Genomic DNA, 24,158 nt, shown 5'->3' with positions numbered 1-24,158 from the left:
GGCATTAGTAGTCTAATCTCAATGTGGATGATGGAGGGGGTTGTAGTGTCATCATGAAAGTACTCCAAACTACGGGCAGTGCCAAGAGCAGTTTGCTTCTTGTTGGCCAATATAATGCTTACTTATTTGGTATAAGTTTGCATATGTTTCCATTTTCTTATTAGTTCCATATTCAATAGTTTGAAGCAATGACTTGTAGGGTATGATATTATCCTAAAATTACTTTCTCAACATTGTGCAATGTCTATAAGTACATATACATTTCAATTCTCTATATACTTCCAGGTGGCATAGATTCATAATTTATCATTCACAGAAGCCAAACAATGTGCAACTAAATACGCTATTGAACACAATCAATGGGCTCAAATTATACATGAAAGGATAAACCAATGGCGGAGTTAGACATGAATTTCCAAGGTGTTGTTGCATGTGCGTGCATGAAGATGACAAGCTGCATGGCCAAGTACTCTACCTTTTACAATCTAAATCCAAACCATACACATTTAACATAGTGATTATATTAACATTAAAAATCACAATAAAACATTACTACATGGCTCCGGACCATATATAAGAAATAGAGGTGCCTAGGTGCACATAAAATAATAAAAAGAGGGACAACACTCATGGCGAAGATAACCGACGAGCACAAGTGGAGCCATATAGCCATGGATTATCCGTCGAAACCCGGACTCAAAGATACTAAAAATGCCGGCTAGCTATCCCTAACCTGACATGCATAAATCTTCATGCATGGTTACTTTTATCAAACCTGATCTAATCTACAACAACAAGCAAAGTGAAATGCAAAAAAACGAGAGTTGCGATCTGCAGTACGTCGGTCATTACTCCCAGGTGTCAACGATGGCAGTCTTGTGAGCATGCCCGAGAGCTGTTGGAAGCGGCGGCACTGTTGCTCCTCCTTGAGGTTGAATCGGTGGCACAATTACTTGAGATGGAAGAGGTGGCACAGACATTGCATCAGCAGGCCATGGTGCGACCGGGAGAGCCGAACGCACATTCAGCGGTTGCACGACGAAAAACTCAAGAACCGTGACTAGGTGCATGGAGACCCCTCTGGTCCAGAAAGGCTAAAAACTAACTTTCAACATCATAAATGTAAAAGTACAAAAAATGGGGGGGGGGGGCAATGGCCCTCCTCTAAGAGGCCAAGACAAGAGTATTTTTCACATTACATGCCTAGTTGCACTCAAGGGATCTTTCCAAAACCGTCACCTTTGACAAAGTTCTAAGCTGGCATGCCCATATAAAATTATACTTACATGATCACCATGTTTCAATTGAGAAACATTATTTCTATTGTTAAAATACATTTAATAAATTGGGAATTACTTTCATAGTGAAAATTTCCACATGGTAAAGATGCATGAAAAAAATTGCATCTAAAGTTGAACTAAAGATGGAATGTCAAAATAAATAAATCATGGCGGCAACGTCGACGCATCCATCGCAACACTAGCACACACATGTCCACCGTAATACAACGTGTTAGTCTCATCACCATGTGGACTAATGATGGAAATTCTTTGTTTCTTATGTTATGGTAGTGCTTATAAGAATGAAAAGTTACCCGTTTCCAGAGCCTTCCTCTCTGCCTTGTTATCATCACCATGACCATATGGAGAAAAGGAAAGAAAAAATAAGTAGGAGTAGAAAAATCTGATCCACCCGTTGCTTCATTAGCTAGGAGGGAGACTTACAACAAGGAAATTAATGGCGCGATTGCTCCTTTCGAGAACACATGAAAGCATGGACGCTTTTCTGTCACAGTCTCTAACAACAAGACACAACATCCATATATTCCGGTTTTCATATTGACACCATTCATGTTTTCATGTAGAGGGAGCCATATGTAACCCAATATTCTTTGGAAATGTGTTGCCATGATTCCCTTCTCTTTGTTGATCATCTTTGCAAATACAAATTCTCCCAGGATAGCTCCAAAATTTCCATCAAGCAAGATGATGGATTGGTTGTAGCTTTCAAAAGGTATTCGAAACTACGGTCAATCCCAAGAGCAGTTTGCTTTCTTGTTGGCCAATCTAATGCTTCTTTATTGGATTTTAAGTTTGAAAATTTATGTTTTCTTGTTAGTTTCGTTGTCAATAGTTTGAAGCAATTACGTAAAGGGTACAAGATAATCCTAAATGACTTTCTTAATATTGTGTTGTGTCCTATTTAAGTACATGCACTTCAATTCTATACTTCTAGGTGGCATAGATTATCATTCACAGAAAGTCAAAACATTGTGGCCGTAAATATACTATTGAAGACAATCAATTAGATATGTGCTTATGTTAATATATAAAAAGAATATCAATTTTTATTAACCTTTAAATGGGCTCAAATTATCCATGAAAGGATAAACCATTGGTGGAGCTAGACATGAATTTGTGGGGCATTGTTGCATGTGTGTGTGGATGAAGATGGCTAGGCTGAATGGGCCAATACTCTACCTTTTACAATATAAATCCAAACCATACATTTTTTTACATAGTGATTATATCAGCATAAAGATCACGATAAAACATTACTACATGGCTCCCAGCCATAAATGAAGAAACATAGGTGCACAAAATAACAAAAAGGCAAACAGCACTCATGTCGAAGATAACCAAAGAACATAAATGGAGCCATACATCCATCGTTTATCCGTCGACAACTCGGACCCTAAGATCTGCAATTGCCGGCTAGCTAGGACTGAAGTGACATGCGTGGTTTCTTCTATAAGAGACCTAATCTAATCTACTACAACAACAACCAGAGTGCAATGCAGACAGCGAGAGAGTCGCTATCCGCGTCATGTCGGTCGTCACTCCCCGGTGCCAACGACAACGAAGACCATGAGAAGCAACACCAGGGGCATGTAGACTCCTCGGTCTCCTCCTCAATGAGCCGAAGCCAACCATATTTCTTGGCTGGCATGCCCACATAAAATTAAACCGACATGTCTCAGTTTTAGAAACCTTATTTCCATCGTTGACTAACTTTTAATACTTGATATGGTCCATATTAGTTGTCGTCGATTTAGCGTACAACTTTATACTAAATCAGTGGCAACTAATATAAAACAGAGGGAGCAGATTTGAAATTACTTTCATGGTGATTTTTTTTCACATGGTAAAAGATGCATGAAAAGAAAGGTTTACACCTAAATTGAACTAACATGGAATGTCAAAAAGTAAATGATGGCGACAATGCATTCATCGCAACACTGGCACACATATATCAACCAGAATACAACATTTTTTTTGAACGAGGATGGTCCCGAAGGACCTAGAGGGTGCATTCAATTCCGTCGGTGGAGATACATTTTACAACAAGGACCTTAGGAAAAAAAGAAATTGAACACAAGCCCTGACAGTTTGCACAGAGGACCCCAGATCTAAACATAAGAACACACTTGGGTCCAGCTCCAACTCCACCGAGCTTCCAGGCATGGTCAAACGCGGCGCCGCCGGGGACAAAACCACTTGGGACGCAACGTCGGGAGCCAAACACACCGGATCGTGAGGGCCACCTATGTGGCACATCGGACTAGAGGTTGAAGACCTTGCACTGGTAGAACACCAGCGAACAAGGAGGGAGCGGCTGCCCTGCAGCCAACTTGGTCGACGTCGCACTAACCGCCGAGATTTTACTCCCGAGAATAGCAGCACCCGAGCCTCCTCTCCACCATCTTCCAGATCTGTAGAACACACCGCCAGTCCAGTCCTTCCCCTTGCCTCCACGGCCGACCGAAAGGAGTCTCACAACGTCGCAGCAGATCCGAAAATTGTAGCAACCACTCTTATTTCATAGGCTTACGGCCTTAGGAGCTCGTCCAACAACCCCCCACCAAAGGAGCTTACTGAAGAGCTTCGAGATCGACCAACCGGCACCGAGCGGCAGCACCGGCAGGAAGAAGCCTCGCCATGTTCTCCATGCGCAGAAGAGCACGCAGTTCATCTTCCTTCCCTCGCCTAGTCTCTGCATACCAAATCCGCACAAAGAAATGGCCAGAACACTCGGCCTTATTAAAAGGAATGGCGTCCTTCTTCACTACCTCCACCTCCGACCACAGGAGCAAGAAGGTAAAGAAGAAGAACCCTAAACTACTCCAGATCTGGCCAGTATCTAGAGCCCCGCTCCACTCTACTGGCATGTTGCCACACTCAGGCATCAAGCCAACAAATCTACCTCTACTCTGTACAACCGAAACCGCTCGACCATCTCTCATCTAAGCGGCGACGCCGCCAGAGTCGAGGCAGAAGAGGGCCCGGGAGGGGAAGACGACTCTCAAAAGTACCGTGGACCAGCAAGAGAGGAAAAGGGGGAAAGTACCAGAATACAACGTGGTAGTCGCATGACCATGCATGCGGGTCATGGACTCATGATGGCAATTCTTAGATGGTACTACAGCTTTACCCGTTCACAAACCTTTGCTCTTTGCCTTGTCGTTCTCACCATGGCCCACATGGAGAAAAGGAGGGGGGAAAATAAGGAGTAGGAAAATCTGTTCCGGCCGTTCATTCATTAGCAACAAGGAAAATGGACGCGAGGCCGCGCACCCACCCATGGCGAACCACTATGGGAGGAACACGACAGTCGTCCTCAGACTTAAGAGCAAGATACTATCAGTCAACAACTGAAACCGACATAATACCATAGCTTCCATCTACAAGTACTTCCTCTCTCACGGTTTATAAAGCGTGCGCGTATCTTAAGATCATAAATTTGATCAAATTAGCATTAGTTATATGTTATAAAAATTATATCATCAGAAAGTTTAGATGTTCTATTTTCTAATGATATAATTTTTACATTATATAATTTAAATTATATAGGTAAAATTGGCAACCTAAGGATACGAGAAAGACTAGTAAACTGAGACGGAGGGAGTACCTAGTTTTGATAATAAAACCACGAACAACTAAGGTTCAACACAAGCAGACACACACATCAGCTTGATCGTCGAAGTTTTCATCCACCAAGGCAAAACCACATACGAGAAGCGGCGAAAGTTGACATCCGGAGAGCTCGCCGTCAAGAAGCGACCACCCATCAAAGGGCCAAAGGCCATGATCTGTCTTCGAAACCGAAAGAAACCCTACTCTCTCGTCCTAGATCGAAGGGCGCCGTATCGTCGGCTGGAGGCGCTCACCCTAGTGCTTGAACAGAGAACAGAAACACTGAGACGAGACCAAAGAGTAGAGAGCAGGATTGACCGGATTGGCCACCAAGAGCAACCAAGATCACCACGAGACCAACTTTATCGCCGGACATGATAACTCGCCCGGTCTAACACAAGCAGTACCACGAAGTAACAATAACAGATCAAGCAAGTGTCCACGCGTCCACCAGACGTGCCAACGTCACCTCAGACTCCCCGCCCTCACGGACAGCCTCCCTGGCCCGTCGCATCGCCGCCTGCGCGCGCTCCCGGAGCGCCCTCCCGCCGACGGAGTCCATCATCCACCTCACCTTCGCCGCCACCTCCCCGGCCTCCACAACGCCGCCTTCCTTGTCGTACCCTTGCACCGCCACGGCCAGCCGGAGCTCCTCCTCCAGGAACACCCTAATCATACGCTGCCCCGCGTACAGCGGCCACGCCAGCATCGGCACGCCCGCCATGACGGACTCCAGCACCGAGTTCCACCCACAGTGCGTCACAAAAGCACCCACGGCGCCGTGCGCCAGCACGTCGCGCTGCGGCGCCCACGACTTGACCACGAGGCCCCTGCCCTTGGTGCGTTCCAGGAAGCCCTCCGGAAGGAGCGTGGCCAGGTCGGGCTCCGGCGGCGTCTCGTACTTCCTCGCCGGGTCGTCGCTGGGCGGGCTCCGCACCACCCACACGAACCTCTGCCCGCTCGCCTCCAGCCCCGTCGCCACCTCCCTCGTCTGCCTCACGTCGAACCGGCCGAGGCTGCCGAAGCAGAGGAACACCACGCTCGCCTCGGGCTGCGTGTCCAGCCACGCCAGGCACTCCACGCCGCCGCGGCTCACGGCCGTCTCATCCTGCTTCACCAGCGGTCCGATGCAGTGCACCTGAGGAGCCGGCACGCCTGACGGTGTGCAGAGCCCGGCGGCGATGGCGTCCACCGCGCCAGGCTCCAGCGAGCGGAAGGTGTTGACGATGATGCCCTGGGAACGGCACAGGTCGCCGCACATGTTCAGGAACCCCCCGTAGGCCGCGTCGTCGCGGTCCATGATCGGCAGGATGAGGTGCGTCGCCGGCAGCGAGGGGATCCCCGGCACGTGCACCATCTCTTCCCCCATGTCCCGGAAGCTCGCGCCGCTCTGGGCGTGCAGGGCCGGGAGATGGAGCAGGAAAGCCAGGATCGCCGCGCCGGACGTGAAGAAGAAGTAGGCGGGGACGCCCAGCTCTGCGGCCACGTCCAGGGCCACGCTGCAGAAGAAGTCGATGACGAGGACGGACGGGGAGGCGCCGCCGGCGAGGAAGTCGCGGAGGTGCGGGTTGGAGACGCGGGCCACCTCGAAGGTCAGCGCCTCCTGGTGCTTGGACTCCACCGGCTCGAGGAGCTTCACCGGGGGGAGACGGTGGAAGGATATGGAAGGGTTGGTCGCCGAGACGCCGGCCAGGAACGGGCCCGTCGCGCCTGTGTTGAACGGTGGGTCGACGACGACGATTGTGACGGCGAGGTGGCGGGCGGCGAAGATCTTCCCGAGCTCGATCATGGAGACCAGGTGGCCCATGCCCGGCGACGGGTAGAGCACCACCGTCTTCCTGGGCATCGGCATGGTGATCGCGGCACCGGCCATCTTGGAAGCTACGGGTGTTTGTCTTGTCCCCTTGTCCCCGTTGTACGTGTCTATTCTGGACTTCTGGAGTGTGTCGACCCAGTAGGATCGATGAGTGAAGCAGGACTGCAGAACATGAGTTGGAGTACAAGGAACCGAGCTGGAGCCAGTGAGAGGCAACAAATCTGGACACTCGAAAAAATGGCAAGCAATTAGTGCGATAACTGGAAACTTTACAGCTATACAGCACAAACAGGTATATCATGTGTTCATACCGTTGATAACCAATCTTTAAAGGTCTTTGTCCATGGACACGATATTTTGGCTCACAGGTCTAAATACACCTATTAAAAATACATTTAATTTAAGTTTATTCTAAAACATTGAAAAATTACGAAGAAAAATCCTGGATGCACATTTAAACATTCTATGTTCACTCACAAAAGTTTGAGGAAAAAAGACATTTTATGTGGCCTACATAAATAAGATAAAAACACTTCACGCCCGAAAATTGTCTTTTTTGCACAGCCCATAAAAAATGCCATTTCTTTGCGAAACTTACTGTGTGAGCACAAAACGTCAAGATGTATACCCAGAATTGTATTTTCGAATTTTCAGTGTAAAAAATGTCCAAGCGCAAGTCTCGTATATTTTCGAAAACCTTAAATATTTTTAAGGTGCACCATAGATTTCACCATGAAGCGTCAAGGCAGCCCTTTCCCCCTTGAAGCATGGAGCATTCAGCCCGCCTGCTTCCAACTTCCATCGCCTCCCTTCCAAGATTTTCCATGCCCCTTTAGATTCCGCATCGCCCGCCATGTCGATTTCCACATCGTTTTGACCACGCGCGTCGCAGATCTATGCAGCGGCGGAACTAAACGAGGTCGTGAAAGATAGGGATGCCCTCAGTTCCGTGGTAGCCGCCGCCCGTCCTATTGAATATATGCACTGACCAAGTTTTTCAAAAGTCCGAAACTAGACAAACGAGAAGACCATTGGATTCGGCCCCCTCGGAGATGTAGGCAATCTGAATTGGCTGCCCCTCCGTCAATTCGTCGGTAGTCGCCACCCCTCCTTTTGCATATATGCACTAGCCAAGTTTTCAAAAGTCCGAAACTCGATATCCGGGAAGACCATAGACGTGGGATTGATGGGAGGTATCAACTATTTTTAGATTAAGTAGTGCATTACATAGGATTTGAACTTACGACCTCCTAGCTTTTATAACATATTGAATTGATGCACAAACGGAGTTTTCTAAAGGTCCGAGCTGTTGAAAAAAGCTAGGCTATATATTTTAACACCTCCATTGATTCATCAACACCCACCACCCCCTTCGTCGTTTCGCCTGACCCGGAGGTATATTTTTTGATTTAATTTTTCTAGTCAATTCTTTAATAGTTCCCGCATAGAATCGCATTTTACATAGGATTTATGCTATAAGTGCACATTTATTTTGATTACTCGTGTTCTCGGACAACTCGGATATTGAAGTCTTGCTCTTCGACGATAATATCGAACAATTGATAGTGCTCCTCACCATCAATGAGCTCACGGAATAAGAATAAGACGAAGCAAACGTTCGGACATCTTTGCATCCTTCGGAACCGCGCGCTCGTCCACGAAGTGGTCGTGCACGATTATTTTGCTGAGGTACCTATCTACCCGCCTCATCTTTTTTGTCGGCGTCATTGAATGCATAGAGAGATGTTCGTGAATATTGTTGAAGCTTGTGAGGTCAATTGTCTTGTTTCCTTCTTGGAGGAATGCGGTCGGGCTGATTAGTTTTAGCCCAGTTCAAAAGACCTCGGCAGCTATGTGAATGATCGCACATGGAATTTTGGCAGACTACACCAACGAGTATCTTAGTATTGGAGAAAATACTACTCTCGAGTGTGTGCGTATATTTGCCAAGGTGTTGATTTGTGTGTTTGGTTTGGTGTGCCTTCGAGATCCCAACGAAGAGGACACAAAGAGATTGATTACGATCAATGAGCAAAGAGTATGGATGGTCATGCTAGTGAGCATTGATTGTATGCATTGGACATGGAAGAATATACTGGCGGCATGGCACAAACAATACAACGGAAAGAGGTCATGATCTCGCAATTGTTCTTGAGGCTCTGGCATTCGGGGACTTGTGGATTTGACATTGTTTCTTCGGGCTCCCGGTTTCTCTCCATTTCATCAATGTCTTGCAGATGTCTCATCTTTTCAATAGGCTTGCAAGTGGATATGCTCCGACTTGCAACTACACGGTGAATAGATATGCCTTCACAATGAGCTACAATCATGACCATGGAACTTATCCTCCGTGGTCTATTTTGGTGAAGAACATCCCAAGTCCAGCAACAAGGCACAAGAAGCATGCCGAAAGAACATTGAGAGAGCTTTTCGGTGATTTCCAAGCTATTTTTGCTATTGTTTGAGATCCATGTCACTCTTGCGACAATAAAACACTCAAAAATATCATGACTGCATATGTGATTCTCCACAAAATGATCATCTAGGATGATAGGGACTTGGACTTGAAGTTTTTCTATGACAATGTTGGAAGCCGTGTCAAACTAGTAAGAAACCCCAACTAGATCCAAGCATTTTTTGAGACCTACCGGCAGATTGGAAACAGTACCACGCATACCGAGCTTTGAGATTATCTCATTGAGCACCATTGACAGCTTAATGTGCAATAGTTCCCATTTGTAATTCATTTCATTTCCTATATATTCACGTGTGAGTTGAACTATTATTTGCTTCCTGGACAATTCAATCTTTGTTTAATTATTTGGATTTGAACTATTGATGTATTTGGATTACTGTTATGTTATGTGATATTTAAAACATTCACAATTTCATTTATGGTGATGTCATATTTACATCTAGTTTAATCATACATATGTACTCAAATGCTCAAAGTGCTGAAAAACACTGATTTACGATTTCATGTGGGGCTCCCGCCGAACAGATCCTGTGGATTTCACGCGATATGTTAGGTGTGGCGCGTTTTTTTAGAGCCCCTTATACGTGTTTTTAAGGACCAATATTTGTGGGATCTATTAGAGGTGTTCTAACACAACTAACATATGCAACTATAACACACAAAGTATCGATCACTCTTACACGGTTTTCCCGGCACCATCATTTTAAGGTGTCACTCTTACACAGTTTTTTTAACAATAACTACTAAAACATTTTTGCCGTGTTTGGTGCAGCTTTCCAGGGCACAAAAGTTAATCGCAATCAACGTCAACAATTTTTTCTCCATATTAAGGTTGTAGTTTCCATATTATTAAAATAGTAAAATCATTTCATTAATACATTTCTTTGCAAGTACTGTTAATTGTTGTGGCAATCCTTTTAGCCACCGATGCTTAACAGAGCTTTATATACGAATTCGCGAGTGATCACAATTCTCTTGACAACTGTCGAATATATTTGCGAGATATAGCGCTAGTACTAGCTAGAACTCTTTTCATTAACGTATATTCCTAGTGAAAGGCTAAAAGTAAAAATACATTATACATTTCTTACTGCATCTCAGCTGAGATTGAGATTAGCAGTGGTTGGTCACATGATTTCAAGAACTGCATAATATGCCATGAGCACCGGCAACGAAATCAGCGTTCCAAATATAACTCTGCATGCATGAAAGTTCATCATTTCACGAGTTAGTCATTCCTTCAACTGTTGAACACATATAACTCTTGGATGAAACACATGATAATTATATGGTGACACGAGTGAGGTGAGATGAGATGCTTACGCCGTGCTGAGTACATCGGCGTGGAGCCCATACTCCTTTGCCCAGACGAAGGAGGCGATTGCTTGCGGTAGGGCTGCCTGCATATAGAGAACAGACTATTAGAACATTGGCTTCTCCTGTGAATTGTTGTCTGGCAAATTTGATTGGTTTTTCTCTCTGTCTTTTCTAGAACAGTATTGGCACGAGTAACTTATCACGAATTTATAGCAAAAAAAAAAAGCGTGGCACTTCCTTCAAAGAAATGGTGGCAAAATTAGATTACGTACTCGTTCTCAATGTACCCTCTCTTGACATGTGTTTGCATGTTAGATGTTTAGAAACGACTATTACAGTACCTTGTACTCCAACATTTATGATTTATTAAATTAGAGAAATAAACTAATAAATAGGGCCAAGATAATAAGAACTTGGTGCAAGCCAGAACTTTAGCATTACCGAACATGAGGAGCTCCTATTTGATGCATTATGTATTAGTTGCAGTGCCCCTAGAAGGGGTAATATACAGGGACATTTGGTGCGGAGCACTAACATGTACATATTTTTTTTACATAAATCTCAAAATTCATTTGTACAATTTACAAAAAAATATTAATAATAGCTAAACTTATATGTTACATTTATGATTGGTCATATACATCGCTGGAATTGTTCATTTTTATTGAATAAAGTGATCATGTGTTTGCAAATTATTTTCATACACAGTAAATTAATGTTATCAATTTCTCTCTGAATGTTCCTAAACATAAAAGTAATACTCAGATGTATCAAATAATATATTCATACACTCAAATAATATGTTCATATCATCTACTTACAAAAAATAAAAGAAAATTAAAATGAAAGAAGAAAGTACAAATTCATGTATTTAATGGTGAAAACAGAAATATTGATACATTTCAATATAATTTCATGTATTTTCTGGAAAATAAAAAGGGGAGGGAAAAAAAGAGATAAGAAACTATGTCTTTACGAAGAAAAAGGACAGACAATAAATAATGATAACAAAAGAAGCAAAAAAATGATAACTAAAGAAGCAGAAAATGAAAACAAAAATGAAAAAAAATCAGAAAAGGTAAAACAAAAATCCTTGTTGGACCGGTCAACTGCGTGGCATTAGGTGGCATTGGTTCCATAATGAAGTACGGCTCAAATAGTAATTGCCCCCAAAGACGGACAAACTTTTGTTGCAGGAAAACTGGGGAAAATACGAGCTAATAACTTATTGACTACCTCTTCGTCCCATAACTATGTCAGCAGAGAAATACTTTTAGTTGACATTGCAGGAGGATGCATTATATTGTTGGACGGGGAGAGTAGTTAGGTTTAGGTCTAAGCCAGGTGCTAGATCGATCCAACCAAGATTGTAGTGTGTTGATAGTGCGCAATATAAACGAAGTCTTCTTTATACCCGAAAAAGAAGAAGAAACATACATGACGAAGCTCAGATACTACCCAGTTCGTTTACTCTCTTTTTTACGCTGTTTGTTAGGTCACTCGTTGGAAGTTAGCGGATTAACCTGTAAATTCGAAAAACATTCGCACTTACGCGCACTCCGCGTAAGAAAAAGCATGCAGCTGCAGTCCTAGATGAGCCATAGCAGGATGCAGAACACTTGTGCTGACGAGACGGCGCATATCGACCTCTACCTGTATGATGGCGAAGTGTAGCACGTCGCCGCGTAGGCCGAGCGCGGCGGCTCCGGCGAGCGCCGCGAGCGGGCCGGCGACGAACCGCAGCGCCATCCCCAGCGCCGCCAGGCCCGCGCCGCACGCGACGATACTCTCCTGCTGACCCATGAACAGTCCCATGCTGAACATAGACATCCCGGTGCCGGTCCTGGACATGACCTGCAGCGACCCCGTCACGATGGCCGGCATGCCGATGCGCCACCTGCGCGCAACCAAACACTCATCGACTTTTCAAACTGATCGGTACGCGTTAGCACGTCTACGAATGGTACGGCGGTTGGACAGGTACGAGGCGGCGGGTTTTTTTGTACGTACCTGTAGGCGACGCACGCCCACGCGACACCGAGGACACTGGCGTACACGTTTGGGTTCCTCGCCAGCTTCAGCCCTACGGTCCTCGCCATCGGCAACATCCTGATCCTACTGCTGCTATCGGTGGGCGGCGCCGCTTCCACGTCCATCTCGGCGCCGCCGTTCTTCTGCAACGACATCGGCTCCACACGGCGCGCTCTTTCGTCGTCGCTGGTGCCGTCGTCGTCGGTTGCAGAACTGAAAGAGGGGACGCCGCCGACCACCCAGGCCTTGCGCAGTTCGAAGGCGAGCAGCAGGAGCGGGAACCAGACGATGGACTGCACGACGGCGATCTGCACGATGAGGTCCTGCGCCCACTTCCCGTACATGGCGTCCAGCAGCGGCACACCCACAACGAGCGTGTTGTTGAGCGAGGCGAGGGAGAACCCAGTGATGGACCACGAGCAGGAGCCGGCCTTGGCCTTGGCCTTGGCGCAGCGCGCCCAGGCGGCCGCGGCGAGCACGGCGAGGAGCTTGGCGACGGCGTCGGCGGCGATGACGCGGTAGTTCATGGCGAAGGGGTCGGTTCGGACGATGAAGTCGAAGGTGAAGAAGGGCATGGAGAAGCACACCACCAGCGTGTTGATGGCGCCGCACTGCTCCGCCGTGAAGAACCGCCACCACCGCACCGAGCCGTACCCGAGGCCCAGCGCGAAGTAGAGCGGCGCCATCGCCTCCACCACCTTGTAAAGATCGCCCAACGCTATCATCTTACTTGATGAGTACTCCGCCTTGTGTGCGTAGCTCTGGAATGGGTTTTTGGGTGTGTGCAGTGTGCTGCTATTGCTGAGGTTTTATATACTCCCAAGGACATGAGTATAGAGCTAGAGAAGATGGAATTGGAAAGGACAAGCACATGAGATCGATCGGTGGAATACTTGAATGGAAGGCTTGGTTCACTCATGCGCTACGTAGAGCATTGGTTTTTCTCAATCCTGCAATCAAAAGGCAAAGTTTTTACCATTAATCACCAGCAGCTAGAGAAATATCATGCAAGTAGCAATATATGATGTCAAATTAGCACATTATAGAATTGCATTTCAGGAGATATAGTGATACTAATTTAGTGTCCTAAATGATGCTATGTTTTTCGATAAAGTTGATAATTTTTTGTAAAAAATATGTTAGAACAACAACTTATTCACGGACAGAGGGTGTACTTTCTATTAATATTTGTACTTGGCAGGGTAGCCCTTCGAGCACACCTCCGGCTCGCTGGTGGAGCGGTGTGGACTCGGTTACGTGTTGCCCTTTGACCACGTGGGCAGCACCAAGGTTTTGTCACGGCTTACTGATGTTCTTCGTCCACGGTGGTGGTGCTTCTTGGCAATGTACCCGCCGTTTGGTTTTTGTCCTGTTTGTCCAGGTGGTTGTCTTGCTTGCGGTTGTGAGGTGTGTACCTTGATGCAGTCTAGGCTATGTTTTGCCCTTCGATGGCGTAACTGCGTTGTCTCGGTGAAGCGGCTGAGGTTTGTACTCCTCACCAGGGAACTCGCTCTTCTCAGAGTTCCGTGTTTGTGAGTGTGTTTTTGGGTTATCTCTTCTCTCCTGTAATCCCCGTGTACTCTGGTTCATTTGAACCTATCTTGTGGAGGCTGCAAAGTCTCATAGGCAAATGTGGATGAAATATATTCAGGTGGGGATTAATTCCCGTGCACTTGGAGGTCTGATATATTGTCTAAAAGAACGGATAAAATTTTATAAAGCACCAAGGTTTAATGATATTGTTGCACATAACACAAAATCAAATCCCTTTTGCAGTTGACCCCAGTTTTCTGTCTAATAAGTTGCAACTAGCCCAATTAGAGAATTTGTGGAGACTTAAATGTATCTTACAAGTGGCCTATATTTTTTATACTGTATACCATAATCATATAACAAATTTAAAAGGCAGGCATCAAGCAACCATTTTCTGGAGAAGCTTAATCTATTTTTCAATATCATGTTTACTTACCTTAGTTTTATTTTAATACTATACATTAATACTAGTATTGGTCAAAATCACCATATATACCCATGTATCATGGAGTCGTGGGTCTTGCTATCCATATTGTCGCAATAAACAAATATAATTTCTTATTGCAATGCATGTTTTAAGATAAAACCTATCTAAGAGAACAAAAAAACTTGAACAAAAAGCAGGAATAATTCTCTTGGCAAAAATAAAGTTAAGCTATCTTCAAAATTAAATGTAGGGAACTTTAAATAAAAAATATGGATTTGTATTTTCTCTTTTATCAATTTCTGCTTTGATTTTTTAGGGGCATGGCCAAGCGATAAGGCATGGACTATAAATCACTTATCCTAGTTCCATTCTGGCTGCCGCCTGATGATAAAATACTTAGTTTCTAATGTATTCTAGTATTGTTTTTCATGACAAATCTAGTAACATGACTTCTAGCTAGGGGATCTGAATTTGTTACCCAGTTATCAAAGTAGAAAAGTAAAAAAAAAACTAGGTATTTTGCAATCATGGTCGGACGATAAAGACATAGAGCACCACTACCTCTATTTCAACACATAGTATTTTAGCCTAACTCAAACTTCATGAGATTTGACCAAATTTGTGGGAAAAATATAAACATCTGCAATACAAAAAACATGGTATGAAAATTTGTTTCATGATTAGTCTAATTATAGCGATTTGGTATTATGGACGCTGATATTTTTTGATAAATTTGGTCAATATTTACACCTACTTAGTACAAAGCAAATATGCACGATATTTTGACATGTGGGAAGTATTTATTGTATGGTTGGTACTACTAATTTTTCTCCTCATGCATGATATAACTTTAATTTAGTAATTTATTTAAACCATGATAGATGGTTGTTGTCAACTTGTTCATGAAGTTTTCAGTTGTGAATTTGAATGGACTTACATATGCATCTAATTTGTGTACGGTATGATCTAGTTCACGGTCGACAGTTTTTGGATTTGCCTACATGGAGTACCATTATGTATCTTCCTCCCATTCTGTATATCTCGCCTCGATCCATAGTTTTCTTGTTGTTGCCACCGCCATCCCCCTTCCGTGATCCAGTCAAGCCTTCCGTTTGAATTTCTCAGGCCCTAGTCAACAACTTGCACCCTTAATAATACGATTTTTTTTACTGGAACCGGTAATTCACGGCATATTTTCGCCATTGATTGCATCTATGAATTGAATTCGTAGATGCTACATCTATGACACGAATCTAAGAGCATGAATCAACGGAGAAAATGCACCAGTAGATAACGATCCTGTAGAATTTCTGGATTGGCACCCTAAAACCTCTAAAGAGCTGTTGGTCTCCATCTTCCATGCGATCACCATCTCCGCTACCATCATCGGCAACGATTCACCATCACCAAAGAGGAAGAACAAGAGGAGAAGAAGAGATCTTAACTAGAAATAATTGAGGGTGAGCATACTAGAAATGAAACAGTCAAACTGTTGTCTGTTGGTATATATCTGGGAGCAGTGTACGTGGCAGCGCGTGTAAGTTGACGTCAAGATGATATTCCGGCGATATGCTTGCTCTCTCCTCGGTGGACAGGCATGTAAGCTGACCTTTTTGTTTCTTTTTTCAGTGGAGGCATCGTAAGCTAACTAAGCCTGTTTGTACATGTTCCCCTTCAAAGGCTTTATACCAGTGATGCGCGCTTTTCCTACTTGAGCCATCGACTAATGCCTGCAGCTCCGGCGGGCCGAGCCCATTGTTTTTGCATCCCTGAGTGACCTGCCCATGCATGCCGCGCCTGAGTTTTTCTGCCGCTGTCTCTAAGCGTCGCTTTCGGAGTGCTAGTTTTAGCTATGTATCATCGGACGGACGGTCATGGAGTTAGAGGAGAAAGGAGCAGCTAATAAACTAAGCCATGTATGAAGCACTAGCTCGTAGTGGTGAGTGGTGACTCCTCCTAGACTCCTAGTCCTAGTCCTGCCACGGATGCAGCACACCATCGCTGGATGCTCGCGACGTCGGAGGCAAAGGTAAATTTCGAAACTAAAGTAGTAAGCGGAAGCACTTCTTGTTTTTTTATCTAAGGCTAAAAGAAAGCACTTGATGTCATGGTTGGGGAAGCTATTGATTAGCCGAGGAGGAGCTAACAAAAGTTGGATCTTCACTAATTCTACGAGCTTATCATATATTTCATATATCTAAACGTGTTTTGGTGTGTAGATAGCCAATTATGTGTGCATCCGTGTATTACCATTAGGGCACCCCATTGTTGAAGAGGCTGGGCGTAATTGGTATCTTCTTGATATTAACATATACTCTTTATCGAAATAAGAGTTTTAGTCAATTATGTTCCCTCTTCCAGTCCTGCTCGTTCTTTTGTCTCCCTCTACTTCGTATCAACACTCAGCCATATATAGAGGGAGACTTGGTACCGAAGAAAGCTGAGTTGTTCCATGTAGACAATGAAATTATTCCGTTGCACGAATTTCTATCGCATTCTCCTACGAAATTGGTGTTTTCCTTCAAATTCTAGAAATCTAGTTCTTTATATTCCGTTGTTAAATATTTTTCTTCACCAAAGTCTTGGGAGTCGCTTTGTGTGGTTTCTAAGGTAAGATCAAATTTGACTGAACTTCTTATCCGAGATTCCCATGTTTCACCACCCTTTAACTTTTTTAGCAACGATCCAACTTTATTGACTAAGTTAACAAAATATATCGGATTGAACAAAATGACACAAGACGACACAAGACGAGCAGTAATTTACATCAACCCATCAAGGTTCCACGATGTTGTCTAGAGCTTCACCTTTTGCATCTCGATATCCAAGCATAACTCTAGTCAAGAAATGCTGCAGAAGCTAGACTAGGTTTTGAGTTGTTGTATGCGAAGCCCGACCCACTATGACCGGTAATATACAACAACTTGGTAATATGCTAGTTAAGTTGTTGCTTTGATGGAGTATTACAGAGGAAGAAGATCAGAAGCAAAAAAAAAAAAAAAAAAATCGATAGTAGAGAACACATGGCCATACAACGGTTGGCATCACCATCGCTGCCACCACTGCCAAAACAAGCTGAAGCTCCACACGGCGAATCGCGGAATCGAGTCCACGTGTGCAAAACACTACGACCTCTTTGGTGGCAGCCTTGCTGGCAACAACCATACTACGACGGGAAACTATGTACACCGTCGAGAGGTCTCCCACAAGGACACAAAGACATGGCTTGTTAGAAACTAAATTGCAATTTTAGGTTGATCAGTGGCACCCCCTGTCTTTCAATGCTGAAATGTTAATCGGAGAGGAGGGGGACCGGCGAGAAAAAAAAGATATGAAAAACTGAGGATCTTCAATGACTAGGCTCCCAGCTAGCCCATTCAAATTATTTTTCCGGTTAGGCCAATCAAAACCTGGGAATGAACGTAATGTCAGCCCATCCCAGGCTAGAGTCCCCCGTAGCAGGTCCATCACAGCCCACTAACTAGGCCCGGTGACTTCGGAACAGCAACCGAGCCGGGCCGGGCCCTCTTCCTTCTCCGTCTTCTTCTTCTTGCACCGCAAGAAGAGCAGAGCTCCCGCGGCGCTGCTACTTTACATAGCCCTTCTCCCTCTTGGCCGCGCTCCTTGTCCGTATCGAGAGCGAGACGAGTTCACGGAGGAGCAGCGCAGAGAGAACCCGCATACGAGAGAGACCGAGCGCCGAGGTGACCCCGGTTCATCTCTGAGAGGCCATGGCGAGGTTCGATCCGTACGAGAACAACGGCGGCACGTGCGTGGCCGTCGCGGGGGCCGACTACTGCGTCGTCGCCGCTGACACCCGCCTCTCCGTCGGATACAGCATCCTCTCCCGCCGCCACTCCAAGATCGCGCACCTGTACGTGCTCCCGCCCTCCCCCGGCCCTTTCCTCCTTTTGCTCTCCCTTCCCTTCACATAAGTGCATGCACTAGTCGACGGTAGGGTTTGGGGCCGTAGGGTAAACCAGGATGTTCGGCGATGCAGTCCTTGCGTATGGATGGGCTCGTGAGTTTCAGGTTCCTGGTGAACACTGTGGCTCTACGCCTCTACATGTTCTGCTGCAACCTCTGTTATACAGCTCGTCTGACAGTTAGCAGCTGCTGCAATTCCATCCTGACAGTTAGCAGCAACTGCAAATCCATACTCTGTTGCTGAAAGTAAGCGAGCGCTTCGAGAAATTGTTCTAGTTACGATTGATAATCCATTTATTCTACTACTTCAAATCTTATGCCATGTAAAACGGGCTTTGTCAATTTGATGGAAAATTAGTCCAAAATTTTATCCCCAAGTCTACCACTTTTAGAAAAACTGTTGCTGTACACAGAACTATAGTTCTGCTGGAACCAACTCAGTATGCTGCTAAACATGGGGTGTAATCCTGATCTGAAAGCTTTGCCACATTGGTGAATGAATGTGCTCACGTTGTTCTCTCCGCTTGCCTTAAACTTAGGGCGGACAATTGTGTGTTGGCCTCGTCTGGATTTCAAGGCGATATCAAAGCTTTGCAGAAGAACCTGTCCGCAAAGGAACTGGTAAGTCTGATAGCTTACTGAGATCCTAAACCATCTACCTATAAGATGTGTTCACAGTTACCCGCTCTTAATTTTACTGCCTTCAATGAACATTTGCAATACTACATCACAAATTATCTGGAGATTGTGATCCAACGTTCTCCTTTTATATTAACTTGAATTATCATCATCATGATGTTAAATATTGTATGTGCTTGCACGGTCCTTTGTTCACTTTCGATCATTAGGACAATGGCAATGTAGCTGCTAGGTTGCCTCGTTATTTGAACAGATACAGCACCTGACAATATATGTGTAACGATTATGTAATCCTGAATCATACTAGCACAAGTTTGCCAATGTTCATGCTCTCATTTTTTGAGATTCCGATTGGGGTAAGGAAGCGTTTAGATTTTTTTTGTTCGCGATTTTTCTGGCAAAGTGATTGGCACAAAAAATAAAATAGGCTAACAAAATGGAGCATGATGTGTCGTCCTAAGGATCAAGGGGGGTTGGGCATTGAGGTACTCGAAATTAAAAACAATTGTTTGCTCAGTAAATGGTTATATAAACTCTTAAACGAAGGATTTTGGCAAGAATTACTCGCATTCTAAAACGTTGTCACAAGTGCAACAGTCCATCACAAATTATCTGGAGACTGGGATCCAAGCGTCCAACGTTCTGCTTTTATATTAACTTGAACTATCACCATGATGTTAAAGATTGTATGTGCTTGCATGGTCCTTTGTTCACTTCTGATCATTACGACAATTGACAATGTAGCTGCTAGATTACCTCCTTACTTGAACAGATACAGTATCTGTTCATATGAGACTGCTAGGTAACAGTTATGTAATCCTGAATCATAATAGCACAAGTTTATCATGTCCCATGTTTGTGTATTTTGTAGTTGTATGAACACAACCATAACAAGAAGATGAGCTGCCCTGCAATGGCACAACTACTGTCAAACACCCTCTACTATAAGAGATTCTTCCCATACTATGCTTTCAATGTGTTGGGTGGACTGGACAGCGAAGGTATGATTCCGCTTATTTTCTGTTTTACATTGAACTGAATCGCTCAGTGCTGATCATGAGTCTGAGCATTCCTTTTCCTTCCACAGGCAAAGGATGTGTCTTCACGTATGATGCTGTTGGGTCGTATGAGAGGACCGGCTATAGTGCTCAGGGAACAGGTGCAACGCTGATGATGCCTGTTCTAGACAAGCAGCTGAAATCTCCTAGTCCTCTAATACTGTCGGCTCGGGTAAGTTTGTAAGACTCAACTGCTAATAATGGCTGGCAGGCTAGGTTTATTTGAAGCTACAATATAACCATGCTACTGCTAACTAAGGTCATTAGAAATTTGTGGAAGTTGCCCAGAAAAAAATGCTTCAAATCCAAATGCATTATTTCTCCAATGATATTAGATGGTGGCAACATGGTCCAATTTCTTAAGATTGAGATAAGGTGTGGTATCATCTGCAATCTTCAATACAGTAGGATTTAGACCTTTGTCGGCTCATCTGTATGAGTTCACGAACATAAACGGGAATGTTTCATGCTCAGTGACCCAGGTGCCACACGGGTGTGCAAATTTACGGACCTATCATGCAAAAATAATATTTAGTACAGTAAAAAATTCTGGTGCGAGTTGCCATGTAAATACGTCTGACGTTTCACAACTCTAAACGCCATGCTAATTATGCAGGATGCAGTGACACCCTTGTCTGAATCAGATGCAGTTGATCTGGTGAAGGACGTTTTCGCATCAGCCACAGAACGAGATATATACACTGTATGATGTTTCCTTGCCCTTAGATGCTAATGATTGCTACTTTCTAAATTATGACTCAAATACCATTGTTCTATGAAACTTTGCAGGGAGATAGTTTGGAAATCATAGTCATCAACAGCTCCGGCACCCGCAGGGACTGGATTGAGCTAAGGAAGGACTAGTGTGATGGTAATATGGTGTACTTGTGAAATAACATTACCATGACTCCATTTATCACGAAGCATCACTTGTTGCCACAGACGTCCACAACAAGATTTTATTTTCGCCTGTCAGATTTAATTTATTTTCTGTTGGTTCACTGTTGTAAGATTGGCTATGCAGACAGTGTCTTCTGCCATAATATGCTACTACACTATTTACTACGCTCAGTTTGGAACCGTACGGAATCACTTATAAGTTGAACTCAGATGAATCGTGGAACTTGATATGCCAGCAGAAAATGATTATAGGACAGCAGAACTGAACTTTCTCTGATGAAAAGATGGAGAAAGAACAGACTACACATAAACATTGAGTTGAACATACTACTAACCTCTAAATATTAAACCAATCAGGAGTTGGTCGTGCAATGCACTCTCTCCAACTAATAAGACATGAGGCAAGTCCTTCCTACTCAATGCCAATAGCTCTGCTGCAACCAGATCTGATGCACCTCTTTTCCCTTCTCAATTTCGATGGAAATTGATCAAGAAACAAGTGTATGCAGAACTCATCCATTTGCCAAACTTGCTCAACGTGAAGTGAATCTGCACTGATGATCAAGCCAGAAGAACACCTCTAGTGACTGCGTTGAAGATTTCCGCGTACCCAATCATGCCAATCAATATGGGTTCCTCCGTGTCGCCGCCTTCTGTGACCCAGAGGTGTGTGGCCCTGTGCGCCAGCATCTGAGCCATCACAGCAGCAAGAGAGCTTGTCGTTTTGCAGGTCAGCACTATGTTCTTCCGGTGACTTGGCACCATCTGGCTTGCAAAGCTGGCCGAGAACCCAATTTTCCTGCTGCTGAATCTCATAGACCTTGGAGAAGGCACAATGTCATTCTCCACCTCCCCCCTCCTTGCACTGATACCGGTGCCACTTGCAGATGCTGGCGCTGCTCCATTCTCGTCGATGCCGGTGGCGAAGTGCAGTGCTGAGAGCCTTGCCATTGCATCTGCAGCAGCTGAATAATCACGCTTCCACAGCTTGTGGGCGGATATCTCACCTAGAATCACGTGTGCTCCATCTTTGTTGGTCTGCACAACAGCGACGACGCGTGGGTCGGAGGGTATCTTCCAGATAGCCTCGATAGTTGGCGAGGAGGCTTCGACATGGCAGTAGCTACGGCTGATGGCTCCAAGAGAGGAGATTGACAGCAATGGGATCGGTGCAAGGGCGCCAAGGCAGTTGATGAGGAAGCGAATGATGTCTTCTCGCGTCAGGCAGCAGTACTTGTCATAGGCAAACGTCGACGATGACGGCGACCTTCTGATTGTCTGGGGTGTAGCTGCGCGGGGTGTTCCGGTGATCTTCAGCGGAGCTTTGTAGAACGGTGCGAAGGGCTGCTTGCTGACGGCGCATCCATCTGTGATGTGCTTGCGGACAAGCACGCGCTTTGCCCCCTGCTTCATCAGCTCCACTACCTCGATCAACCTTGAATGAAATCGATTTGGCGTTAGCTTTCCAAAATTTAGAACTGCAGTATAATGGATACTTGCATGAATGAAACCAGCTAGTTTGAGTAGAGGAAATGATAGTATTTTTCCCTACAGCCTTACGCATCATACAACATTAGGCAAAAACTTGGGGCCAAGAAACCAGTTGATTCCAAGGTTATGAAAACTAACGCAACCTCATTATGAAAAACTGATTCAAGCCACGTTAGCTGATTGGTATCCGGACCAAACCATTTGAGCACAACAGACAGTAGCATTCACATTTTCAACGATTCTAATTAATGTAAAAAATGAGCACGAATATGCCAAACAGGGGAGTTTATACTGCTGAAAAAAAAGATAGCAAGAACATTGCCGTGCCCTGACCTGGCGTCGGGCTCGACCTCGCGGACGACGGCCTGCTCCCGCGGCACCACGTCGCCGGCGGGCGTCTTCATTGCGGAGGCGTCGGTGCCTCCTCCCGCGCGGTGGGAGGCCAGGAAGGCGACGACGTCGAGCGAGCTGAGCAGCCCGACGACGGTGGCCGCGGCCGGCGCCAGCGGCGAGGCGCCCTCGCGCCAGACGGCGACGGCGGCATCGGGCGACGACGGGATGGCCGCGGCCGCCGCGGAGAGCGGCGCAGACGCCGGGACGCCCGCGAGCGCCGGCTTGCCGGCCGTGAGGTCGAAGGCGGCGGCGCGGAGGAACACAATGTGGGCCATCCGCCCGATGATGCCACGCGCGCGCGGGATGTTGACCTCTCGTTCTGCTCGACATTCCGTCCCGTGCCGTTTTGTCTCTCGAGTCGGACGGAATCTAAAATCGGGCGGGGTGCAGATTTGCAGGAGAAGGATGACACGCGTCCTCGTCTGAGATGAATGTAAACTTCTCCAGCGTGCCAACATGGTGCCCGCGCGTCCGACGTCGTCGACATCATGGATTTTTTTTTGCGCGTGGCCCCTCGCTCTCCATGCCTAAAACGGATTTTTTTTTGGAGCGGCAGTAATTTGCAGCGGAGTTTATTAATTACCACCTATCATAATATCACTTGCAAGAATTTCTAGTACTCTCCTCGATCTCTTTTAATTGACTCATATTTAGTATAATTTTACCCTATGTTGAATCTTTTGTTTATGGGATGAGTTGTGAGATATGAATTTTTAGGGGGGAGACTTGTATAGGATCTTCTCCTTAGGTGAGATTGTAAGATCAGATCATAAATGCATATTATTTATGAAATGTGAAAAAATCAAATAAAATTATACAACATACTTATGGACTGTATGTACAACTCCAAAAAAATCAGCTCAAAACTCAATCTACTTTTAGAGAAACAAAAAAAATCTATTGTGAATAGTGTCAGCTTTGGGTGAATAGTATTTCACACTATTCATTCCCAGATTTATCCATTTTAGCACTCTAAATGTATGTTGAATTTGAAGCTGCGACTTTTTGGTGTTGCATATATGACATACATGTATGTTGTCAAAAAAATTGAGAATTTTTGAACATGTTCTTTGTCTTCAAAAAATTGATCTTATAGATCCCACCCAAGTTGTCCCCGAATTTTCAGTATGTGAGATATGAATACGTACATGCACCGTAACCTCTGATTTTATATGGGCCTCCAAAGCTCTTACATGACACTAAATCACACTTCTAGAAGTACACCGATGAAACTAAA

At 45.0% G+C, this 24,158-nt stretch overlaps 3 protein-coding genes across 4 annotated transcripts; 1 reads left to right on the top strand and 2 right to left on the bottom strand.

Annotated features, from left to right (window-relative positions):
• Positions 1–5,259: 5,259 nt before the first annotated feature.
• Positions 5,260–6,801, bottom strand: LOC124679003 (UDP-glycosyltransferase 88F5-like). Its single transcript, XM_047214842.1, has one exon. The coding sequence runs from the start codon at positions 6,784–6,786 to the stop codon at positions 5,341–5,343; it is 1,446 nt and encodes a 481-aa protein (XP_047070798.1). The 5' UTR covers positions 6,787–6,801; the 3' UTR covers positions 5,260–5,340.
• A 3,531-nt stretch (positions 6,802–10,332) lies between these two features.
• On the bottom strand, positions 10,333–13,278 carry LOC124678985 (probable auxin efflux carrier component 5c). Of its 2 annotated transcripts, XM_047214836.1 has the most exons (5): positions 12,704–13,278; positions 12,533–12,631; positions 12,176–12,419; positions 10,529–10,605; positions 10,333–10,402 (listed from the first exon to the last, which is right to left on the bottom strand). In XM_047214836.1, exons 1-5 carry the CDS (start codon positions 13,276–13,278, stop codon positions 10,333–10,335), a joined length of 1,065 nt encoding a protein of 354 aa, XP_047070792.1. The 2 variants fall into 2 exon arrangements, with proteins under 2 accessions (XP_047070792.1, XP_047070787.1); XM_047214831.1 differs by having other exon boundaries at positions 12,533–13,278.
• Positions 13,279–18,244: 4,966 nt separating this feature from the next.
• LOC124678978 (proteasome subunit beta type-1-like) lies at positions 18,245–21,217 on the top strand. The gene is made up of 6 exons (XM_047214821.1): positions 18,245–18,387; positions 18,980–19,061; positions 19,951–20,080; positions 20,167–20,309; positions 20,754–20,840; positions 20,927–21,217. The coding sequence occupies exons 1-6, from the start codon at positions 18,245–18,247 to the stop codon at positions 20,999–21,001; spliced, it is 660 nt and encodes a 219-aa protein (XP_047070777.1). The 3' UTR covers positions 21,002–21,217.
• The last annotated feature ends 2,941 nt before the right edge of the window (positions 21,218–24,158 follow it).

Source organism: Lolium rigidum, chromosome 1 (genome assembly GCF_022539505.1).
Source record: "Lolium rigidum isolate FL_2022 chromosome 1, APGP_CSIRO_Lrig_0.1, whole genome shotgun sequence".
NCBI classification, from domain to species: domain Eukaryota; kingdom Viridiplantae; phylum Streptophyta; class Magnoliopsida; order Poales; family Poaceae; genus Lolium; species Lolium rigidum.
This window is presented reverse-complemented; position numbering and strand designations above follow the sequence as displayed.